The sequence below is a fragment of the Haliotis asinina genome, chromosome 8 (genome assembly GCF_037392515.1).
Source record: "Haliotis asinina isolate JCU_RB_2024 chromosome 8, JCU_Hal_asi_v2, whole genome shotgun sequence".
Lineage (NCBI taxonomy): Eukaryota > Metazoa > Mollusca > Gastropoda > Lepetellida > Haliotidae > Haliotis > Haliotis asinina.
In genome coordinates, this window is record NC_090287.1 from 8141918 (window position 1) to 8165194 (window position 23277).

General features: G+C 40.1%; 1 protein-coding gene across 1 annotated transcript in view; it reads right to left on the minus strand.

The window, feature by feature from the left end:
• Positions 1–519: 519 nt before the first annotated feature.
• LOC137293807 (rab3 GTPase-activating protein non-catalytic subunit-like) overlaps positions 520–23277 on the minus strand; it is a 33430-nt gene continuing 10672 nt past the window's right edge. The window contains exons 20-34 of the mRNA XM_067824556.1: positions 18882–18979; positions 18544–18640; positions 18100–18260; positions 17536–17773; positions 16954–17127; positions 16197–16303; positions 15475–15541; positions 15009–15079; positions 11121–11156; positions 10850–10924; positions 7081–7293; positions 6236–6325; positions 4614–4829; positions 3474–3632; positions 520–2764 (exon numbers count right to left, since the gene is read on the minus strand). Coding sequence (XP_067680657.1) covers positions 2597–2764; positions 3474–3632; positions 4614–4829; positions 6236–6325; positions 7081–7293; positions 10850–10924; positions 11121–11156; positions 15009–15079; positions 15475–15541; positions 16197–16303; positions 16954–17127; positions 17536–17773; positions 18100–18260; positions 18544–18640; positions 18882–18979 — 1970 coding nt within the window. The 3' untranslated portion in view covers positions 520–2596. The remainder of the gene's footprint in view (positions 2765–3473; positions 3633–4613; positions 4830–6235; positions 6326–7080; positions 7294–10849; positions 10925–11120; positions 11157–15008; positions 15080–15474; positions 15542–16196; positions 16304–16953; positions 17128–17535; positions 17774–18099; positions 18261–18543; positions 18641–18881; positions 18980–23277) is intronic.

Sequence of the window (23277 nt, forward strand, 5' to 3'; positions counted from 1 at the left end):
TGGAGTGTAAAAAACACTGAGACTAAGTTTACTTAGACTGAAGAGTTTTGGGATTGTATAAGAATCTTTAGACCTTTGCAGTGGCCCCTAGTTTATCTGTGCTATTAACAATCACCAATCCTGCTAGTATTTGAATACTGAATAGAAATGTATGTGTGTATGCATCTGTGTGGTTCAATTTCACTCCTATTGTCATAGAAGTTGAAATTATTTGTTAGTTTGTATACTTAACTGTTTTGGGGTTTTTTTATTCAAGCTTTCCACCGTTAATGCTACTCAAAAGAATTTAAAGAGCACCAAATTCTTTCATATCACTGTTCTGTCATATTAACAACCAAAAATAGGAAAGAACTAACTGCTTGTAAACTTCTTTTGAGTGGTATACATTATAGGTCATAGATATGAGTGAGTGAGCTTATTGAGTGAGTGAGTGAGCTGAGTTTTACACTGCACTCGGCAATATTCCAGCTATATGGCAGCGGTCGTCATAGATATAAAATGACAAGCCAACAAAATCCATCATTAAGCACCTTATTTTAATCAGAATGGACAAACCCTGTGTATTTACAATGAGCATTAGATATAGTTTGCATAGAATTAAAACAGCAGAAGCACTACATTAGACGGAGAAATATTACAACAAACATAAAATAAACTTGGTCACAACATCTTGACAATAGGATGAAATTGATCACGCTTCATAAATATCGTGGGTTCATTCACAAGCTGCAGGCCTGGTACTATTCAGAGACCCAGAACAGACTGACCTGAGTTGCAAGAGCTACAATACGTAACTAGCATCTTCAGTGACATTGACCTGCATATCTAACGTGGTGAATACATTAGGTATATGTACATTACTCCTTGCTTAACCATCATCAATGTAAATATTGCACATTTATATCTCATTACGCATATACTACTCAATTTAACACGGGGATATTTCCATAATACACAAAAGTGTCTATCATAATATATAAGTGCTCTCAACAGCTGGATTGCATGTTTTCAGTGCCTAAGTTCAGACTTTCATTTACTGCTGCCTGCTTAGCAATGTGATTAAAAGTAAATATTTTACTTTGATAAATACTTCTTTGGAAAAACTCAACAGGTCTTGTCAGAGGAGCTGTCTGATGTTTGTGTAAGTGACAAGCATTTGGACAAACATTCAATTTGTGTATCTTCAAAACAAATGTGTACATGTAGGTCAACCAAATCACTTTTATCACTTTTTTATAACTCAAAATGTACTCATCCTGCTTGCTCTGAGCATTATAGCATCTACACTGTAAAGGTTGTAGTGTAGTCCCTATTAGGTTATGTTCAGCATGGCGTTTTTGTTGCTAAGATCAAAGTCACCTGCAATGACAGTAACCACAGTTAAGTGATCCATATCAAGTTTTGAGTAGCACATCTATCTGGTGCACATTGTCCTATACACAGCCATACTGGCATTTTCCATTCCCATATCTTTACTTTACGCAGGGAAGGATTTAAGTACTTAATCTCGGACTTGACTGTCTGCCCACATCAAATAGAGAGTTCTGATGTACCATCAGTTTAAACACTACTTCGCTTCTATCACAGAATGTCCGGGCAAGAGGGAGAGTCAGATTTATAATGTTTAACAATATCCACACATCACGACTGGGGAAGAAAGAATTATCACATTGTATCCAAGCAGGAAATCAGTCTTCAGCATGACATGTAAACACATTAACCACACAGCATGTATACATAACGGAAGAAGGTCTGTTATGAATTCAAAATTTTGGTGCAAACAAACCCAAATCTTGGGTTCAAACCCAAGGTACAAAGGTTAAGCAGACTCTGTGGTATTAGTGAACAATTATTGACTTCGTATCCTGTCAACACCTACAATAAGGGGCCTGAAAAAGCTATAAATGAATATTGTTATGTTTCTGGGCCACGATCCACAAAACATTTGTAACGTTATGACCTGTCATAACTGTATATTTTATCACTGACTTACGAATGTTGTAGTGACAGGTTCATAAATATAGATATTGATACAATAAAAATAGTTTTGCTTCTGCCATGAATGACACACCAAGTTCTCGTCCAATGCATATGGTGGACATAGTTTTATTCTGTTGACACTGTACATGGAAGGTTAGCACAACAACAACAACAATATATAACGAACGAGGACATTGTTATGGTATTATCACAAGATGAACATTGATGAAAGACAAGCTGGTAAAATGCCAACAATATTAACTGAGGTGGAAAATAATATGTTCAGATTCTCCATCTACTGGTTACTTCAAACTAACATTGACTACCAATGACCTAAAAGTGTGTCTGCGTGTACCTAACCCAAACCCAGGGTCTGGCATCATCACCAGTGCTGTATGAGGATCTATGAAAAGCTGAGCCATCTTGACCTGATGACCTGAGCTGTAAGTTGACCTGTTCAGAGCATGTCCTGTGTTTTAGCTCTAAAACACTGTCTGCAGACATTCTGCCCACATATTAACAAGGCATTGTGGGACTGGTGCAAGTTGTTGAAAACAAAGAAAAAACATTATGATTTGTTTCCATAATCATAAGCCCCTGGTCACCAGCACCTATGCTAACAATCTGTATCTGACGACGACGATAACAATAACTGTACTAATTCAACCAATGAGATTGCTAGGTTGTACTCTGAGTAGCCTTCCGGCAGTTGATTGGCTACATGTTCTAGAAGCAAGGCTGTGTCGGACATCGGGGGATCAGGCTTGACCAGCTCATCCGGGTCCTGGAAACAACATACTGACTCAGGTCACAATAAAAACGGCATTTTTCATTTGTATTTGCACTATAGTCAAGCTTTAGGGCCAGAAACACCTGACAAATCCCTTATACCAAGGTTATATACTCCTCCAACAAAGTTATCAGCCAGCTCAGCCACTACTTCATATTACCACAGTTAATCTGTCATTCCATGACAGTAACTATAGCAATGCTGAAGAATCTATTGAATGGTATATCTAACTTCTTTTGAGTATTATATCTCATTAGAAAATGTCCAACTTTCCACTGAAGGCTGTTAATTCACATAGGGTCTTTGAGTTTTAGGGAAACAGACATTTTTTCAATAACCCCAATAAACATATTTTTATTATTATGTCAAGTCTAAGATCCCAATATCCAATGAAGCTCTTCAGTACAAATTATATATATCCACAATGTACAATCAGAAAACGTGATCAAAATCATCTTAAAGTGCTTTGGATTGATATGATAGAAAATGATGAAGTTCTAGTTTTGTTAATTTCTAACGTTACACGAGTTTTGGAAGTTGAATCCACACGTGTCACATCAAATACAAGTGTTTTCAGGAATGGTGTGTCAATTGCATTATGGTGCAGTAAATTAGAACTCACACACTGGTCAATGGTCAGTCGGCTATGTGAGAAGCGGTCCTATTTCCTTACCATCAAGTAATCTCCAGAACAGTCACTCACCAGCTGCTTCAGCCAAGTGGACAGAGTGGTGGAGATGTCCGACATGATCTTCACGGTCCCTTTGTAGTCACATCTAAACAAGAAGTGGGCCACACGCTGACCCGCGATAGGTAACAGCTGTGACCCCATCAGCTCGTGGTCATTGACGGTCAGCAACACCTAGTGGCAACAATGATGGTGAGACAATGATAATAATAACAATGTGCCCATTTATATTGTGCCAAACACCACATCAGGTATGCTCATAGTGCTAACAATCAAAGCGCAGGACATTATTACCCCAGATAACCCAAGCTGCCTGTCAGGTGCTAGAATGTTATAGTCACGTAACTTTTCCCACAGGGTACCCATTTCCAGCTGGGCGATGTCTGTTTTTCTTGTGTAATACTGCTCTCGATATTTTTTCACCTACATATATACCCTTCTCTATGGTAGCTAAGTCTAGACTCCTTACTTTTGCCAAGAGCAGAGGCTGAACATCTTCCACAAGTGCTGCCTGAAGTGACTCCTAGGTGGCATACCAAGCATGTTTGCCATTCTCACCCAGAGACGCCTGCACTTGCTTGGCCATGTGTGCAGAATGGACAACAGTCACATTCCAAAGGACATTGTCTATGGCGAGCTTGCCACCAGAACATGTCTATCTATATGTCTAACAACATATATGGTAACAGACCCAGACAATACAGTGTTTCATACGTGAACAACCATCCACCCAATAAGATTATCAGTGAGTGAGTATGGTTTTATGCCGCTTTTAGTAATATTCCTGTGATATCATGGCAGGGACACCAGAAATAAGCTTCACAATTGTACCCAGGTGGGGAATGGAACCCAGGTTTTTCGGCTTCATGAGCAAACACATTAACAACTTGGCTACCCCACTGCCCCATCAGATTACACTATCATTGAACCATGTATATGTGCCCAATCAATTCCATTTGGTCACATCTTACAACCAGTAGAGGGTCTGAGGACACTCCAGTCATCTCATCTAGATCTGGATGATTAGGAAATTTAAATCAAATGGATCAAATAGCTGACACACATACGATGTGACACTAACAATTGTGTCCAATACTTATTAACAACAGTTGATTGAGGTAACAATAACAGAACAGCGACAGCCAGTGTACTGACCTCCTCAGCCAACTTGTCACGTCCGACAGAGTACAGCTGACAAACATGGTGCCGTTTGAGGTAGTCTATGTCAAGGCCAAAGTCCTTCCCCAAATCTACAGCAAGCATAGGCCAGCGGAAGGCAACAGTCTTCTGTTGTCGACGTGGACTCGTACTGACATCCTCACTTCTCTCCCCTAAGGTACTGATGGCTTCTGTTATCACCCTGCACAGGAACTGCAGCAGAACAATCACTTCAGAAAAACAAGTCTTTGCCACAAATATGACAATGTCCCTTGAACATAAAGAACAATGAAATAATGATAAAACTGACCTTAAACATAAGATCAAGGTCACCAAAACTGACTGGTGTTTACATAATCCCAATGTAGGCTATACCAAATTTGAAGATACTGGGTACAATAGTTCATAAGATATCGTGTAATAAGAATCACGGGATACATAAGGACATATTGATGGACGGACAGACAGACATACAGACATCGCTGAAAACATAGTTCCCCGTTCTGCGTTGTGGCAGGGGACAATAATAGGACAACAGTGTCATCCCCCTGTCACAGTGTACAACACAATTAAATTTGTTTGCATGGTAATGATTAATATGAGTGAAAATTTTATCAAGAGTCAAAAGGGTCTTAAGAAGACATTCACAAGGGTCACAAAATCTCATAAGACAAAACAATCAAATGTAGACAAAAGTAACAACACACAAATGGCACATTTAAAATATTAATTCATGGTTCCACTTTTCAAACTAAGGCCAGTGTATGAAATAACATCTACCCGGCAGCCAGCTGCTTGTTACTTACTTACTTACTTACTTGTTACTTTTATTCAGTTTGCAAGAATAGGAGAAGACAGGATCAGGGACCAGACAGTTGTTAAATCTCTACTAATGTGGAAACCTGGCAGAAGACTGGATCAGGGACCAGACAGTTGTCAAATCACTACTAATGTGGAAACCTGGCAGAAGACTGGATCAGGGACCAGACAGTTGTTAAATCTCTACTAATGTGGAAACCTGGCAGAAGACTGGATCAGGGACCAGACAGTTGTCAAATCACTACTAATGTGGAAAACTGGGAGAAGACTGGATCAGGGGCCAGACAGTTGTTAAATCTCTACTAATGTGGAAACCTGGGAGAAGACTGGATCAGGGGCCAGACAGTTGTTAAATCTCTACTAATGTGGAAAACTGATAATATCAGTCATGATCTAACATGAGTCTGGAAATTAGTTTCCGTAAGTATACGTAACTACTCATGAGCAGTACTGGTCAACGTTGTCTATTATTTCCCATTAGTAGGACTACAGCATCTGTAGTGTGTAGATGAATGTCTCATTCACAGCAGAAAAACATCCCATGACACATCAAACACTGAATCACATAACATCCCTGCTACTGCATGTTGAAGTGATGTCCACCAGCTTGGGCTTGTGGTTCTCCTGTTTTACCATGCACTGTCTTAGACCATGACCACTTAACCTCAAGGTCATCAATTGTTATACATTTATACACAAAGCTGACTCACCATCCTGTTTTACCGTACACTGTCTCAGACCATGACCACTCTAATACAAGGTCATCAATTGTTATACATTTATACATAAAGCTGACTAACCGTTCTCCTGGAAACAGACAGTGCTGCATCAACATTCTGGTTTGGCAGCACCGGATGGGAGTGCAGCTCCTTGAAGAAGCTATTCCGCCCCTGACAAACATAATAGACAACATCCATCAACCTCGACCACAGTTCCAGAGCTTGTATAAGAGTAATGACATAGAAAACCAGTATATCCATGCAATGTACATTTGGTGTCAAAATAAGTTGGTTAAATTGATAGGTAACCTAATTTAGGTGGTCCACGACATTTGCTACCGAAACGTACTGCACTGTGTGAGGCGGATTTAGTACCATTTTGAACATTATTCCGTATGTCATGCCAGCCTGATTTGGGATGAAAGTGCGAAGTCAAGCGTATCACCAACCTTTACATATTTGGTAGAACCCACAAGAAATGGAGTGATAGAAAGAAATCTTTAAACACTATCCGGGAAAAAAAAGATTTGAAGAAATGTTTCTTGCATAGACATAATTCTGCTCAGGAAACAGCACTGCCTTAAACAACTGGGTCACTGATTATCTGTGCATGGCAATGACCTCGTATCTTTCAGGCCTAACTTTCACCATGCCTGTGAAGGTCCAGGGTAGCATAGACCTTCAGCAACCCATGCTTGCCCTGCTAGTCATAAGAGGTGACTTCAGGTGGTCAGGCTCATTGACTTGGTTGACACATCATCGGTTCACAACTGCGCAGATCAATGCTCATGGTTGTGATCACTGGACTGTCTGGTCTAGACTCGATTATATACTGAAACCATATAGCTGGAACATTGCTGAGTGCAGCATAAAACAAAACTCACTCACTCCACCACTGCTACAATAGCAGAGAACCACTGGCTTACCTTTGTATCGAACAGAGACAGGACCTTGACCGACTTCATGTTGAAGAGCATGACAGCATGACTGATGATAGCAAGGTGGTAGTGGTGGCGAATCAGGTGGTAGTTGGTGGCCTTTTGATCCACTGCCAGCTCCACAAGGGAGGCAGGGCCTCGAATCTGCTGCCACAACTGCTCCAGGTTGAACACTGGTACCTCGTTTGCCTCACAGTTGGCCTGGTGGGAACATCGACAATTTATGGTATTTGGTGCAGAGGGCACAGGAATAGCATCGTTCACTATAAGGCCAGACCAGCTTCTAATTTGTTTTACAGTCCTACCTGACATTTATCATTCTTACCACATCCCACCCATGTCACAATTATTCCACTGTCTGTGATAATGATAATGTCTAGTAATCTATACTCAACAATTTCACATTTACAACAGCATGGTCTAGAAAAGACTTTACTCGTACTGTGAGTACAGCATTCCCGTCCCTAAATTACTGCGTGAGTGTATTTTATGCTGCTTTTAGCAATAATCCAGCAATATCACAGTGGGGGACATCAGAAACGGGACTCACACATTGTGTCCAAAAGGAACTGTACCCAGGCCCTTGACATGACAACCTCCCAAGATTAACTCATCTAAGAAATGGTGTATATTGTAGACAGGAACACAAGTTAGTAGGCACAATGCCTAAACAAATTTAGTCAGATATTTCACATTTCAGAAAGTGATTAATGGAATTATTATTTTCTCTTCCTGTCTTTCAGAAATGAAACTGGTCAGACCTTGAGATGTACAGACTGTCATTCCTGCTGCTAACCTTCCTGATAGTAAACTTGACAAGGTGCTCTCAAGATAACCATGATATTGACCATATATTTCACCTGGCATCATTAACTAAACAAAATGTTCAATAGAAAGTATCCCATTAAGAAGGAAATGTCATATATTCATAAAAATATTTTATGAAGAAAAAATATTTCCTATCTGCATATTAAAAAATCACAAAAAAATTGAGAACAAATTGTGGCATGTTTGCAAAGAAAGTCTCTTCCAAAACAAGATTTCTACCATAAAGAAAGTAGCACACCATTCCAACAAATCATTGCCGTATCTGTATTTCAACAACACACACATTATTTGACTGTTGCATAGCAACCATTATTAATGTTAGCCTGATTAATGTACCATGCATTGAACATTCCATGGTTAATACCAGCTACAATCCTAATGGCCGTGACAAAACAAACTTGTTGAAAGTGAAGAAAAATATCCTGTTATACACCTGCTGAAACTTGCTTGTTTGGAAGTTTACAACTGTTTGGTAGAAATAACTGAAGGCAATACACCTCCATTATCAAATTCCTCATGTTTTTAAAAATTACAGTAGACATGGGAACTAATATCTATTCCCTGAATTTTGAAGTACATGCATCTTTTAGAACCCTGAAAAAAACTGAAACCATATATGTATACAAAGTTCACATTCTTTCTTCATCTCAAAATAATATTCAGACCCATTTTCCTGTCAACATGTTGAAACTGCCAAATTATGCGTGACACTTAGTTACAAAAAGTCCAAATATCAGAAAAATCCAATATTTGGGACAATGATCAAATATGATTTAATTCATCCTGCTGGGTTACATCCAGCTGCATAATACCAAGTGTACTGAAAGGATAAATGTCCATTATTGGGTAAATATGATTCCAAGAGCTTTCGGTTTAAAGATCCTTGGTTTCAGAACTGTTTTCTCAGTAACTAAATTAATGCAGTTTTAAATCAGGTGACATGCTCTCATCGCAGCATGCTGTGAAATATATGCATCAATAATCACTTGTTACATGAGACGTATAATTCGTCACAAGAACCTCTGCAAGCGTACATCCATACATACATATCATTTACATTCAGCCATCTCAGAATTTCAAAGTCATTCTAATGATTATGATTCCTAATCAAACATGATTAATAGTGAGTAAGTGAGCGAGTGAGTGAGTTGGCATTTATGCTGCTTTGAACAGTATTTCAGTCAAGTCACAGCATGTTGTGATGAAGTAGGAGGAAAACTGAAACCAACAGGCCTCATGTGTCTGCAACACAGATGAGACCAATAAATCTGATGCTGACAACTCTTCAAGGAAGAAAGAGGATTAAAACCCAGTAGCAGAGTAACAGGTTTCTGGTACACCCAAGGGAAGCAACTCTGCATGGTGAACAGCTACAAGTGCTCAAACACGATTAATAATTTTACATGATTTTCTGTTTCATATTTCTGATCCATATTGACAGTTAAATGCAACAGAAAGATAGAGAGAGAAGCTCACACAGAAAATAAATAAAACGAACATGATTAACAATATTAGAAGCAAGAGGCACAATTTGTTTCTTACTAATGCTGCATCTCTGATAAACATCCCATGAAAAAAGCGGAATATTCCTCCATCCTTAAAAGATAACAGTTTTTGACATTAAAAACAAAATTCTGCCTTTCACTTGAGGACACAATCTTACAAAAAGTCTGCTATTCTCATGTGATACCTCTCAGCAAGAAAAAACTTGACAGCCCTGATTTGAAAGTTGTGTGAATCAACCCTACACTTTATCTGCCCAGATGAAAGATTTTGAGTCAGTCAAGTGACAGTTTTCTTAAAGTATTCAGATCCACAAAAAAAAAAAAAAAAAAAAAAAGATTTTGATCTCCAAAATATAGAAGTGCCTGAGAGGACAAACATACCCTTTTACAGTAAAGAAATGTCATACAATAATAATCCATGTAGATGCTTTTGTCTTCAGAAAGGAAGGATATAAACTATACCTACACAAAGGTATTCTGGAGGCTTTCTTATTTGAAATATCGACTGGAAGTTCATTTTTGACATACAAATATTAGATGTGTTCTGAAGAAAAATTCACACATACTGAAAATTAACAGCAAATTACTCTCTGATAAGACAGTTGCCCTACTGTAACATTCTGTGGAGAGGTCAGATCTTCAAATAGAGACATATCACACTGAAGATTACAGATTAACGTAACATGATTGGACAAGGAGTAATGATACACAAGTGCAAGTGACATGTTGGTACCGTTAGCTATGTAAGCATCATGAGCCTAAATTTATACAAACTATTATTACAACTTATGAACAAATATTGTTTACAAACTGCATGATGCAACATCAGAACAGCTGAGAGACAGAAATCAATGGAGGCTCTTAAGAAGAAAGAAGCCGACAATTGACAGACAACATGAAAATACAGGTATCAAGAACCTATACATAATTTATGTCATGGACAAAAAATACATTAAAACGGGTGTCACATATCACTAAAGCATCATAGCACTGAAAATTTACTAAAAATATTATACACATGTATCTACTCAAATATTCATTCTGTATAAAGTTTTGCAAAACATTTACAGTTTTTCAATAGCACAGCCCAAAACCTACATTGTGGCATTGATTTATAGCCTGCTGGACAAAAATGCATAGAAAAAGTGTAACCAACAATGGGATTTTGAACAGGCATGGGTTGATATGAACAACCTCCAGTTGGCCTAACCACATGGAGTTTCAATCAAAACATGAATAGATTAAGAATCAAATATGTGTGTTCCAACGTCAGAATGATGATAAATATGATATGTACTGAGATGTGAACTAAGCATATCTTGACACCCAGAGTCAATATACATGATCCAGACAGGAATACACAGTACAAGATATGGACATGTGTGCTACCAAACACAGACAGCGGCAAGGAGACAGATACTCACATCCATAGCAACCTGCAGCAAGTCCACAACACAGTCCATGAAGCTGATCATAGTTGTGTCACTCATACCAACGTCCTGATGAGTAAAGGTAAAATGTAAAATTTAGTGAATGTGGTATTTTTTCTTTAAAAATCTGGAAAGGATTATGGAGATCCTCTTTTTCTTGATGCTTGATAAATAGTTTGGTTAAGGTGATGTACCACCAGAATCTGACTGTTAACAAAGACAACAATTTCACAGTAACATCTGTCTCAACACATTGCCAGCTTACCTTCCTGCAAAGTCTTTCTTTGGGTGCCTTTCCCACCTGTGAAGTACACAGCAAGTATTAACACACAGCATCAGCTCAAATCTTTATGGACGTTTAATATAATTTCTGACATTCCATGATGGGAATTAAATACTACATCTGTGAGCATTTTCACATGCATATGGACATTTAATACTATTTCTAAAATCCCTGATGTTATCTCATCAACACTGACATTTAACATGACCATGATGATTCCTGAGATCTCTACTAGTTTGATGATATGGCTCCTGGCTAAGAAAAGAAACAGTGTAATCTCTGTTAATTTCATTATATATGGAATAAAAACAAAAACATTGGTGTTAAGATTCAACCTGGAAAGACCCATGTATTCCTTATGAATCCAAATAACTGTAAAACACTTTCCTACATAGGCAGATGGCTAAAGCAGTGTACGTGCAAGATGTAATTTTCTGAATAAAATTGATATTTTACACTTATCCTGACTCATGCTTGATTGTTTACTCTCCCCTTCCTGGCCAAGGTACTGGAACACCTGAAATCCCTTGAAGTTCCCTTCTAAAAGAAACGGATGTAAAATAACATTCACCCATGTATTACCTCCCTTTTCCCGTGCACATGGTCAGGTGACCGCCATGATACTTCACTCTCTCCTGTAATCGCCCGACACGAGAATGAAAGAATTCAGCGTGTCTGTGAGGGGCAGCTGGGAGGGCTTCAGCCATGAGACAGGACAAGTATAAAATATCAATTTTATTCAGAAAATTACATATTTTTCCTTATCCTTACTCATGCTTAATTGCTTACAGAATCCGATGGAAATCCAGGCCACACTGGATTCTGCTGTCAGTTGTAAATTATGTCCAATAATTTCCCCCCCTAATGGGAACTTGTAACGGCGATAATTCAGTCTTATTCTTCTCATATTCATTGTAGATTTTGGGGGGAATCACATCCAGTGGAAAAGACGGTTTTGTTGACTGGTACGTGATAACACTAATAAAGCCAGTGACCTGTTAGTTTCTGATGCAACTAGATGCAACTTGAAACTAGTTGCAATCTTTGTTCATGTATAGTTATCTTCATAATGAATAATAAGGTTATAGTCACTTATGCTAGTCTGTTCAAGACATGCGCAGAGACTTTCCACCAAAATACTCCGCAGAGCGTCTGGCTTCCATAAGTCACGTGATAAATCAGGTGAGTTAAGTCAGCGTTGTCGGGGAACTATTAGTTGCTGAGCAACGACAAGTGATCCAAACTGATGAATGTCAGTGAAGTCCTCCGTGGCTATGTCTCGCAGGTAATGGTTGGCGAATATGACTTCCAAAAACAACCTTCCATAATAATAGATAGCGAGCAATTACCATGTAGCGTTAGTGTAGAGGCTAGAGCTCTGACTTCATGTGGGTTAGAGGCTTGTGGAGGGTCTAATCCTGCTGCTTTATATGCTCTAAGTGTAACAGCTCTGATCCAGACTGAGATAGTGTTGCGGGAAACCTCCGTGGGTGTCTCAGTAGATATAGGGACAAATAGGTGCTTGAAACGTTGTCTTCTAGACTTGGTACGTGCAATGTATATTTTCAGTGCTCTCACAGGACATAATGATAAATCTTGAGTATCATACAGTCCTAAGATTGAAGACAAAGCTGGGACACGGAATTGTCTATCCAGTTGACCTGGCAGTTGATTCTTTGCTATAAAGTCCCATCTTAGACCTAAATGAGCTGTTTCCTGGTGACTTGTGTAGAAGCTTGTTCGATTAAAGTCTAGAGCATGAATTTCTGATATTTTTGCCGCTGTAGTCAAGGCAAGTAAAAATAGCGTCTTTTGAGTCAACATTTCAAATGAAGTTCGATCAAGTGGTTCATATACATCACTTGTGAGATGTTGGAGTACAATATTTAGATCCCACGCTGGAGCTCTAAATCTGTGTTGTTCATCTTCCTACTTGGTCGAACGTAATATAGCAATGAGCTCTGGTACTTTAGTCAGTTTGGACGGAATACTGATGGTTGGCTGTGTATTTGTTTTGTGTGGGGATGAATGAGAAGATTCTTCCACTCTCGTAGCTGTAGTGTTGGTTGTCCTAGCTCTTCTATAAATGTTGGATGGATTTTATCATCATAACTTCCCTTGAATCTTGAGTAACTGATCTTGCTACCCCTTCAATCCTTCCCTCGAATACCATAGGTGCAGACCATGGGGCTTGATACAAGGGTTTTGTGAAGTTCTTACTCCATGAGGTGGCGGACAGGAGCCCCTGCCTACGAAGTAGATAATTCCTGCAGTGCTCACACATAAATTGCTGATCCTTCCTCTGCGTAACGAGTGCCAACAGGATCATCCTCTCTTCCTCGTTTACTGGGTTGCTAAACTTAGTGATGAGAGTCTCGTTGATGGCTCTGGATCGAGCTAATCCAAAAAAGGTTCACCTCATAGTAGTGTCTAGTTGCGCCAATCTTTCGTCTTCCACCTTGTAAAATCTACTATGAACTGTGTTGATGACTTTATAGCCTTCGTCAACCTCCAGCGCTCTGATGAATGGCTCCATATTATGAAGAGGGAAACAATGCGTGTTAAAAGGCGACAGATGTTGCTGTTGAAACTTGGTTGCTGTCTTGAATGCTGTAGACAAAGTCTCAGGTATCGTAGATACAGGAGGTATCAGCGGAAATGTTAACGTATCAATGTCGTCATTCTTCATCATGTATGTGTTGAACTCGTTGGTATCCTTAGATGGGGAAGCCAGGTTTAAACCATCTGTGATTCATGATGTAATTTCCAAGCCCAAAAATAAGACTTCCTCCGGTGACAATTCACGCCGATGTCTAACTTCATTCTTCCTAGAGAAAGATGAATCCATAGATCGACCGCTTGAGTCAAAGTCTGAAGGGGAGGATGACTGGATACGACGTCTTCTATAAATAGGAGAGACTGAAGGAGACCTTCTCCGCTGACGCGTTCATCACGTGAGCGCGTAACATCACTCACCCGAGTATAGTTACTGCGATGATCTAGCAGATGACGACTTCGACTTCTTAATTTTCTTGGTCTGAGACAGTCCTGTCTCAACAGATGATTTCATCTGGGAGGGGACTCACCCGACCCTGGACACAACCTTGGAGATATGGCTGGCTTCTCACTGGAATGAATCTCAGCATCAACAATTAACTGGTTACCCGACCTTATCTCACTAGACTTAGACATGGCTAATGCGAGCTGACGTTGCTTGTCCCTAGCACGTCTATGAACAGAGCATAAATATAATAAAAAGTCTCAGTTGACGAATATGTGTTAGAAATAGACACAATAATTACAAAATTGTATCTTAATAACAAATACAACATATATGTACAAGCCAAAAACCGCATACAGCACAAATTTAGTTAGAAAAACCGAAAGAATGAAAAACGTATCGCCGTATACAGGACCCCAAGTGCCTCCAGCCACCCTCATCGAGCAATCGGGAAAGAGCAAAGTAGCATGGCAGTCACCTGACCATGTGCGTGGGAAAAGGGAGGAAATACTTGGGTGAGTGTGATTTTACGTCCGCTTCTTTTAGAAGGGAACTTCAAGGGATTATAGGTGTACCACTACCTTCGCCAGGAGGACGAGAGTAAGGAATCAAGCATGAGTCAGGATAAGGAAAAACTGTGCATGTGTCAGTGTTTGTACCTGTCCAGACTAATGACTTATATAGCAAATGTACACTTAGACACAATGACACAGTGACAGTATACTGGGGCTGAGCTTATATCTCCTAATGCCAAGGGACAGGCTGAGTACAAACAAGTTCTATCTTTTAAGTCCTTTTTGTATAACATTGTGACCAGTCCACCACCCACATTCCATCCTGCAGACCAAGGTGGTCAGCCTGTGTCTCACCTTCTCCATGAGCGTTGCTGCTGCTGTCACCCTCTTCACTACGTACATGTGCCACATCATACTACTTAGACCTGAAACATCACCACACAGTTACCCAACTAGGAGTGAGTGAGTAGGTCACACACTTTGAAACGTACCTAAGCTAAACATTATAGCTTGATGTGGAAAGAAGAAATTACAAATTATGCAGGTCCACTTTCCTGACACAAACTGCATGGCTAAGGCACATTATAATACCTTAATATATCACAGTGGAAAATTCGAGATTCAAACATGTTATCATGCCTTTCAAGCTCAAGGGACATAACTCTGCACTGTTACAGTATGTTCAGCAACTGAACTACCAGTTAAGGAATTATCTGTTAGCAGATCCTGGTCATTTCGTTTGATATAAGCTATCTCGGTTACCCTACACTGATGCAGAATAGCAACAAAAAGTGTTTAGGATATCGTCGATCTTACAAACCTTGTCGGAGAACTGCATTTTGGACAAGCTTAAGGTACTCCAGAGACAAGTGGAGATAGCTAATCAGCTGAAACATAATAACTGATATGAGCCAGAACCAGCACTGAGAGTTGGTTGAGATCTCAAGACTGATCATCAAAATTATATTATCATGTATAGATTCCATGTCTTGAAACTGTAAGCAATAATTGATTAAGTTGAAGAAAATATATTCGGAACATATTTTCTTTCCTATTTCCTTAAAATATTACTTATAATTATTATAAAAAGTTAAAATGATACTTAACACTACAGTCATCTACTTTCAAATAATTGTGTTTTGACCAGAGAAAAAAAGAGACTGATCTTATGAGACATATCCAAATTTGACTTCATATGGCACCTGTTATAAAACTAACTTATGAATAGCAAGATAAGTCTACTGACAAGCATTGGCTGTTTTCACCCAACCCACAACACACCCATCAAACCACTCCACACACGTTATCTATGAGTCTTTTTTCCACTTCAGGAAGCACCCTACGCTCACACCCACACTCACACTCACACTCACATTCGCACTCATACTCACATTCGCACTCATACTCGCAAGGACTACCAACCCCGCCCTCGCACTTTGTTACCTCTGGGTCTTTGTTCCACTGAATAGCATATTTCAAACAACAGTTCAACAGCAGTATGCCCCCTACACACACCCTACCCCCTCCCTCATTATGTGTTACCTCTGGGTCTTTGTTCCACTGAACAGCGTACTCCCAGCAGCAGTTGGACAGCAGGATGTCATTTTCCAGACTGTGTGGAAACCTCACTCTCAGCTCTGCCAGTTGGTCTGAGAAACACAGACAATCTATAGCTAAATCATCCTCGATAGTTCCAGGGTATACGTTCCGATAAGTCTCCAGTATACCCTGGATGCATCTAAGGCTCTGCCTGATATATTTATTACCTCCTCTTTTTATCCAATCAGGTGTCTGGGAAGCTGAGTGAACCAATCAGAACTCACTTTCATTTTTTAAATTTTTAACTGATTAAACTTGGCAACACACACCATGCAGAGGGTTCTCTGGAGGAGGTAGAAGGATTTCTTGCATATGTTGTTTTAAAGTTTCGGACCTGTCAATTTGTTTGTATGATTTCTTTAAAATCTGAATCGCACTGCGAGCAAACCTTCGCAGTTGCGACCACTACCTTTGTTGACACAGGCAAGCTTGGTTATAACGGCGCCTTAGCCGATTGGCTACTGTGAGAATGCAGAGCCAGCAAAGGGAGGTAATAAAACTATCGGGCCGACATGTAGATGCGTCCAAGGTATACTGGAGACTTATCGGAACGTATACCCTGGAGATGTCAAGGATGTAGCTAAATACACTTCACGTCATTCAAACTGTAATTCCTCTGCTAGAAGTACTTGCAATGTAAGCTGAGTCAGATACACAGGATCCAATGTGATGGTCAGAAATGTTTATTGGCTTTACTGACCTTGTATTTTCTCCAAAGAGGTCTGCTGGTGACCCTCGGTGGCCTCGGTGGCAGGCTCGGCATTCAGAGCTGCATCATCACTGTCGGTGCTGGTGCTGAGGAGCTGCTTGTAGAGAGCATGTGGCTGCAGCTGGAGGCGGATGATATACTGGGCAACAATCTCTGATATCGACCCTTGCAACAGGCATAGATAAAGATTGTTTTACAAAACTTTTAGTCATATTCCAGTCATGTAATTGCAGGAGATGACTGAACTAGGTTACCCAGATGTACCTAGGTGGGAAAAGAGTCAACAACTTGTGCATGATGAGTACACTCTACACTAACAAGGATACCCCGCCATAACTGAAGAACAGTCTATGTATTACCCAGAGTTATCACTATCAACCAATGAAAATAGTTTCAGCTTGTCTGAATAGAACTCAGTATATTTTATCAATATTTCTTGGTGAACAAATAAAAAATATGATGACAAGATCATGTTGGAGGTCAACATGTTTCACTCAACATATACACAAAGAAATACTATGAGGTTCAAAATCACAAACGTTTGAGTATAGCAAATGCTGCCTGAACACTTACCTCTGCCACCTTCCAACAGCTTCAAGACAGATAATCTGATTGGGTCTAAAGCTGGTTTAGGTCCATAAGGAGACATTTCATTGGGTGGCAGTCGGAGGTGGATGAGGAAGCTGAGAGCCAGGACATCCTCCAGCTGCTTGATCAGCAGGTTCCAGTGTTCCATATCCACTGCTAGTGACTCCCACTCAGACATGTCTGTCTTGTCTGAACTCAGGCTGGCTGTGTCTGCATCTGGGTCCTGCAATAGACATAGATAAGGTGAGGGTAGCTAAGGTAGCTTGGTAAGATGTCACTCACTTGTAGCGACACAAGGACGTTCCAGTACATTTAACTTTAAGGGTGTTTTTCTTTTTCATCCATAATATATTTGCAGGATGAGTGTGTGTATATGTGTGTCTCTGTATATCTGTGAGTGTTTGTGAGTGTGAATTCACCACTTGTGACTTCTGTCACTCTCTATAAGAGCCTTAGAAACAGGGACTAGTTGGCACACCATCTGACTAGCCTTCAGAAACATTATTAGAAACTGACTTTGAGATTATTAAGTTAGTGTTCAATATTTACCTTGGCTTTTGTTTGACTGCCAAATATCTCCATGGCAACAGATCGGGAAGCAAGTGCAAGGATGTAGACTGCACGTATGTTTTGTGAGTGGCAGCATGCATCTCGGATTTTCTGCCACCAGGGGGAAGCAATGTTATGATCGACCAGAACCTCACTCTTGTCTGTAAATGAAAAGGTGATATCGGTATGGAGATGGCACACAGTGATGTCCACCCCTTCACATCATAAACTTATATTATCCAGGACAAGAGAAAACTATACAGGAAACATGAGACAGTTTAAAATAAGATAGAAAGTCTTATAACATGTTTGATGTTAAAAGATACAGAACTGGGGGACAAAAGAGCAAACTGACAATATACAGAATGTAAGTGACACTTTACTGGGTGTAAACTGCAAAGTATTTAATTACCAAATAAATATTGGAGTGTTGTGTTAACTCACCTGTCATGGCTGTAACAGTTTTTATAAGGTGAATCAGATTTGGCAAAGATGTTATGCTTCTCTCATCTGAGGACATCCAGTAGACTAGCAGGAGGTCCTGCAACACAACATGGATGGAATGTACATGGCATCACTTCTATACAGAGCATGAGACATCACTTGTACACACAGTACCACTTGTATAGAGAGCACATGGTATCACTTGTACATAGGATGAGACATATCCGCATAGGTTGATATTTCATAACAGCCCGAAAGAATACTAACATTTGGATTGAACTGATTTATAGAAACCTTTAAAAAGTGTCCTTTCTTTCCATGACAATGTGACAACTCACAATGATCTGGTCTGCTGGTAGATTGGCATCCTGCAACACGATGCTCACGTCTCCTGAGGCTGATTCTCCACACAGACATGAGTGGAAGAACAGGTGGGCTGGAACAATGTATCAACGGTCATGGCTGATGTATATCATGATAATTATATTTTACAGGTTCAGATTTTTTATATTTTGAATGAATTAATAGTTAAAATTTAAAATAACTTGGAGAATATATGTGAATAGGCAGTGACAGATTCTAAACAATATATAACAAAAGATTAAGCATAAGTTCTTGAAAACAGCACATAAAGACACATGTGAACAGCTTAATTATGAAAACAAACTCTATGCAAGGCAAACATCTGGTATATTAGATGCAACAAGTGTTTGCCCCTAATATGGCAATGTCCCTTGCCGCTAAAGAAGAATGAAATACTTACAACATATTTACTTTTTATTTTTTGGTCTCATACAAGATGCTTTAAATGACTGCTGTCTGGATAATTAGCAAAATGTAATTTTCTGAATAAAATTGATATTTTATACTTATCCTGACTCATGCATAATTGCTTATCTCCTCTTCATGGCGAAGGTACTGGAACACCTGAAATTCCTTGAAGTTCCCTTCTAAAAGAAGCGGACGTAAAATTCACACTCACCCATGTATTACCTCCCTTTTCCCGCGCACATGGTTAGGTGACCCCCATGACACTTTACTCCCTCCTGTAATCGCCCAACACGAGAATACGAGAATTCAGCGTGTCTGTGAGGGGCGGCTGGGAGGGCTTTCGCCATGAGTCAGGATAAGTATAAAATATCAATTTTATTCAGAAAATTACATATTTTTCCTTATCCTGACTCATGCTTAATTGCTTACAGAATCCGACGGAAACGGTGGTGGGTCAGACCAAGCTAGATTCTGTTATCTCTTCCAAATTACGTCCAATAATTTCCCCCCTAACTGGAACTGGTAACGGCTATAATTCGGTCCTATTCCTCTCATATTCATTGTAGATTTTGGGGGGAATCACATCCAGCTGAACTTGTCTTCCATAGAAGGCTCTGTTGACTGGCCAGTGATGACATCAAAAGTAACTGGCGTCCTGCTAGTTTCTGATGCAACTAAGTGTCAAAATATAGCAATCGAGACTAGTTGCGACCCCTCTTCATATACAAGTATCTTCATTACAAGTACAGGGTCATAATCACTCATGCTAGTCTGTTTAAGACGTGTGCATGGACTTTCCACCAAAATACTCCGCAGAGTGTCTGGCTTCCACACGATAAATCGGGTGAGTTAAGTCAGTGTTGTCGGGGAACTATTAGTTGCTGAGCAATGACAAGTGGCCCAAACTGATGAATGCCAGAGACATCCTCTGTGGCTATGTCTCATAGATAATGGTTGGTAAACACCGTGTTTGACTTCCGAAAGCAGCCCTCCATTATAGTTGATAGCGAGCAATTCCCATGTAGCGCTAGTGTAGAGGCTTCGTGTGGGTTGGAGGCTCATGGAGAATCCAATCCTACTTCTTTATATGCTCTAAATATAACAGTTCTAATCCAAACTGAGATAGTGTTGTGAGATACTTCCATGAGTGTCTCAGCAGATACTGTAAATCATGAAATTTTTGCATCATGATGTTTTTGCGAGTAGCGACCAACAGACGTTTTTGCGTCACAATATTTTTGCGACTTGTCTAATTCTCAAAACATAGTTTAGTTTGACAGTTTCAAAACTTACTTGCAGCTGAAAGTTTTAGCTGAAGTAAATCCAATCACATATTAAAGTTTGCCGTTAATCTTGAACACCATTTAGTGGAGTACTTCCGCATGTATGCAATCAGTGATGTTTTCCTAAAAACAACACTTGCTGCATAGGCCATATAAGCTGACAACAGTTCAAAGGGATTAAATTAAATGGAATGACTCTAATAAATTGGCACTGATTAAGGACCAGTTTAGTCAGTGTCAGTGAAGCTGTTGATCTCCAGACAAGTGTCATGAAAGCTATCCATGCCCGCTTGATGGTCTCGGCCTTTCAAACGTTCTCCAAGAAATGTGTGTTGCGTGGTTGGCGCCTGTCTGGAGTATCGGACGTACTGATTGAGTGACTTTTGTTCAGGTATCCATTGTTTGACATGTGACACATGAGTAATGCTAGTAATTAGTCATTCTCCACGTTGTTGTCATTGCTTAATATATGTATTGTGTAGATTTATTGTTAATTTATATGAAGTGGTGAATAATAAAGCGAAGATAGGACAGGTTGTTTGCTGATTATTCACTGCATTCTACCAGCAAATTGCATCAAGGGTTGATGTCTGTTTGTTGAATCTTGTTACAAATAGGTCTATTTGCGGTGATCCAAAAGCTTGACTGATTAGTTGAAACGCTTCCCGATGCAGCATCCATTCTGTTGGAGATGGACGCAGAGGACGAGATAGGGCGTCTGCCATGACGTTGTAGGCTCCTGGTATGTGACATGCTTTACTTGAAGATTCAGACTGTCGACTAAGTTGAACAGTTGAAACGTTAGGTATAGTAGAGACAGTGATCTCATTGACCCTTGTTTGTTTATCTAAAAAGCTACTGTTGAGTTGTCCGTGTAGATCATTAATAACTTGTCTCTCAATGCTGTCGACCAGTGGTGGATGGCATGAATGACCGCTTTCATTTCCAGCTGGTTGATGTGAAGAGCCTGTTCCTCTTCGTTCCAGATTCCTGCTGCTATCTCGTTTCCCATATGAGCTCCCCATCCTTGTAGGGATGCGTCTACATAAAGGTGGTTGTTGAATACCGGCTCTAACAGATAGGTTCCTACGCAGACATTCGATCAGCGAGTCCACCATATCAGAAAAGGCTTCAGGCTGCCTGGGAGCGGAATCTGTCCTCTGTTGTTGAGATGAAGATTCAAGAATCGTTGTAAGGGACGCAACTGCAGTCTTCCCCTTCTGGTCATATCCTTCGCTGATGTGAGGCAGGCCTAGTAGACACTGCCATTGTCAAAGTGTTAACGGAGAGAGTAGAGCTCGCATTATCATATCTTGAACCCTGACCCACCAGTCCTCCGAAACTACAATCTGATTCAATGTAGTGATGAAACGAAACGAGGTTCCAGTTCCGACTTTAGGTGATCTACTAACAAACCCAGTTGTGTTAGTAGCCTGACTGTGAAGTTTAATTGTAGCCTGAGTTAACTTTTCCTTTGATGCGCTTGTATGCCATTGTCCAGATAAAAAACATTGCATAGCCCCAAGGTGTAGATAATTGACGATAGGTTTGGTTATCCGTGTAAATAACCATGGGGCCGAAGATATTCCAAACGGTAGAACTGTCCATTGGTAATGTTGGCCGTTGAAAAGGATTAGATTTTCAAGTCATTCGAGTCGAGTTAGTAGTCTGATAGTGCCGTGAAGATGCTAAATTCTTCGTCTTCAGATCATCAACGCTGAACTTGTTGACATTCCAAGGAAGTCTATTTATAGCTGGCTGGCTGTCCGATCAGAAACTGCCCTTCATTGCTGTAATCCTCCTGAAAGGCAACGTTGTGTCTGCTGTAGAAGATCTCTATGCCGTCTAAACAATCAAATGACTCTGAGCACTGCTAACCTAGCGTGTTACGACATCTTTCCATCGTTGAATGACTGTAGACTAACGTCTTGAGCAATCATCCTTGGTACCTCTTTAGTCTTGTCGAGGGAGTAGATTCAGTCCCGCAGTAGTTGAGAATAGGTGTTCTGACATAAACTGTTGATCCTTCTTCTAAGTGACAACAGTTGAGAGGAATATTCATTCTTCCTCGTTAGCAGGATTGCTGAACTTGAGATGCGAATCTAAATCGAGCCCGTCCGAATGTCGCCTTGAAAGATTGTTGCGGGGACTGCTGATGATGTTGTTGTTGAAACTTGGATGCTGACTTGAATGTCGTAGATAACCTCTCAGAAATCGTAGAACCGTTAACGCATGTCTTCGTGCTTCATCCTATGAGTATTGGGTTAGTTGGAATGAGACAAAGTCCAGACCATTCATGATCCACAATGTGACTTCTGAGTCCGAAAACAGGGCTTCCGCCAGTGACAAATCACGATGTTGTCTAACTTCATTATTCCTAGAGTAAGACGAATTCATAGATCTCCGATGATCCCGACTGTGAGTCTAAGTCCCAAGGGGATGATGACTGCATACGACGTCTTCTATGAATAGGGGAAACAGAGGGAGACCTTCTCCGCTGAAGAATCCATCCACGAGTGCACTCATGCAAGCATGTTACGTCACTCCCACAAGTATAACTAATCGTGCGAGTGCACTCACTCGGCGTGGGTATATCCTTCTCTGTGCTGCGACCCAATGATCGGGACCTGGATCTTCTGGAATCCTCTTCATCCTTAGACGTGAGTGCAGGTCTAGATGA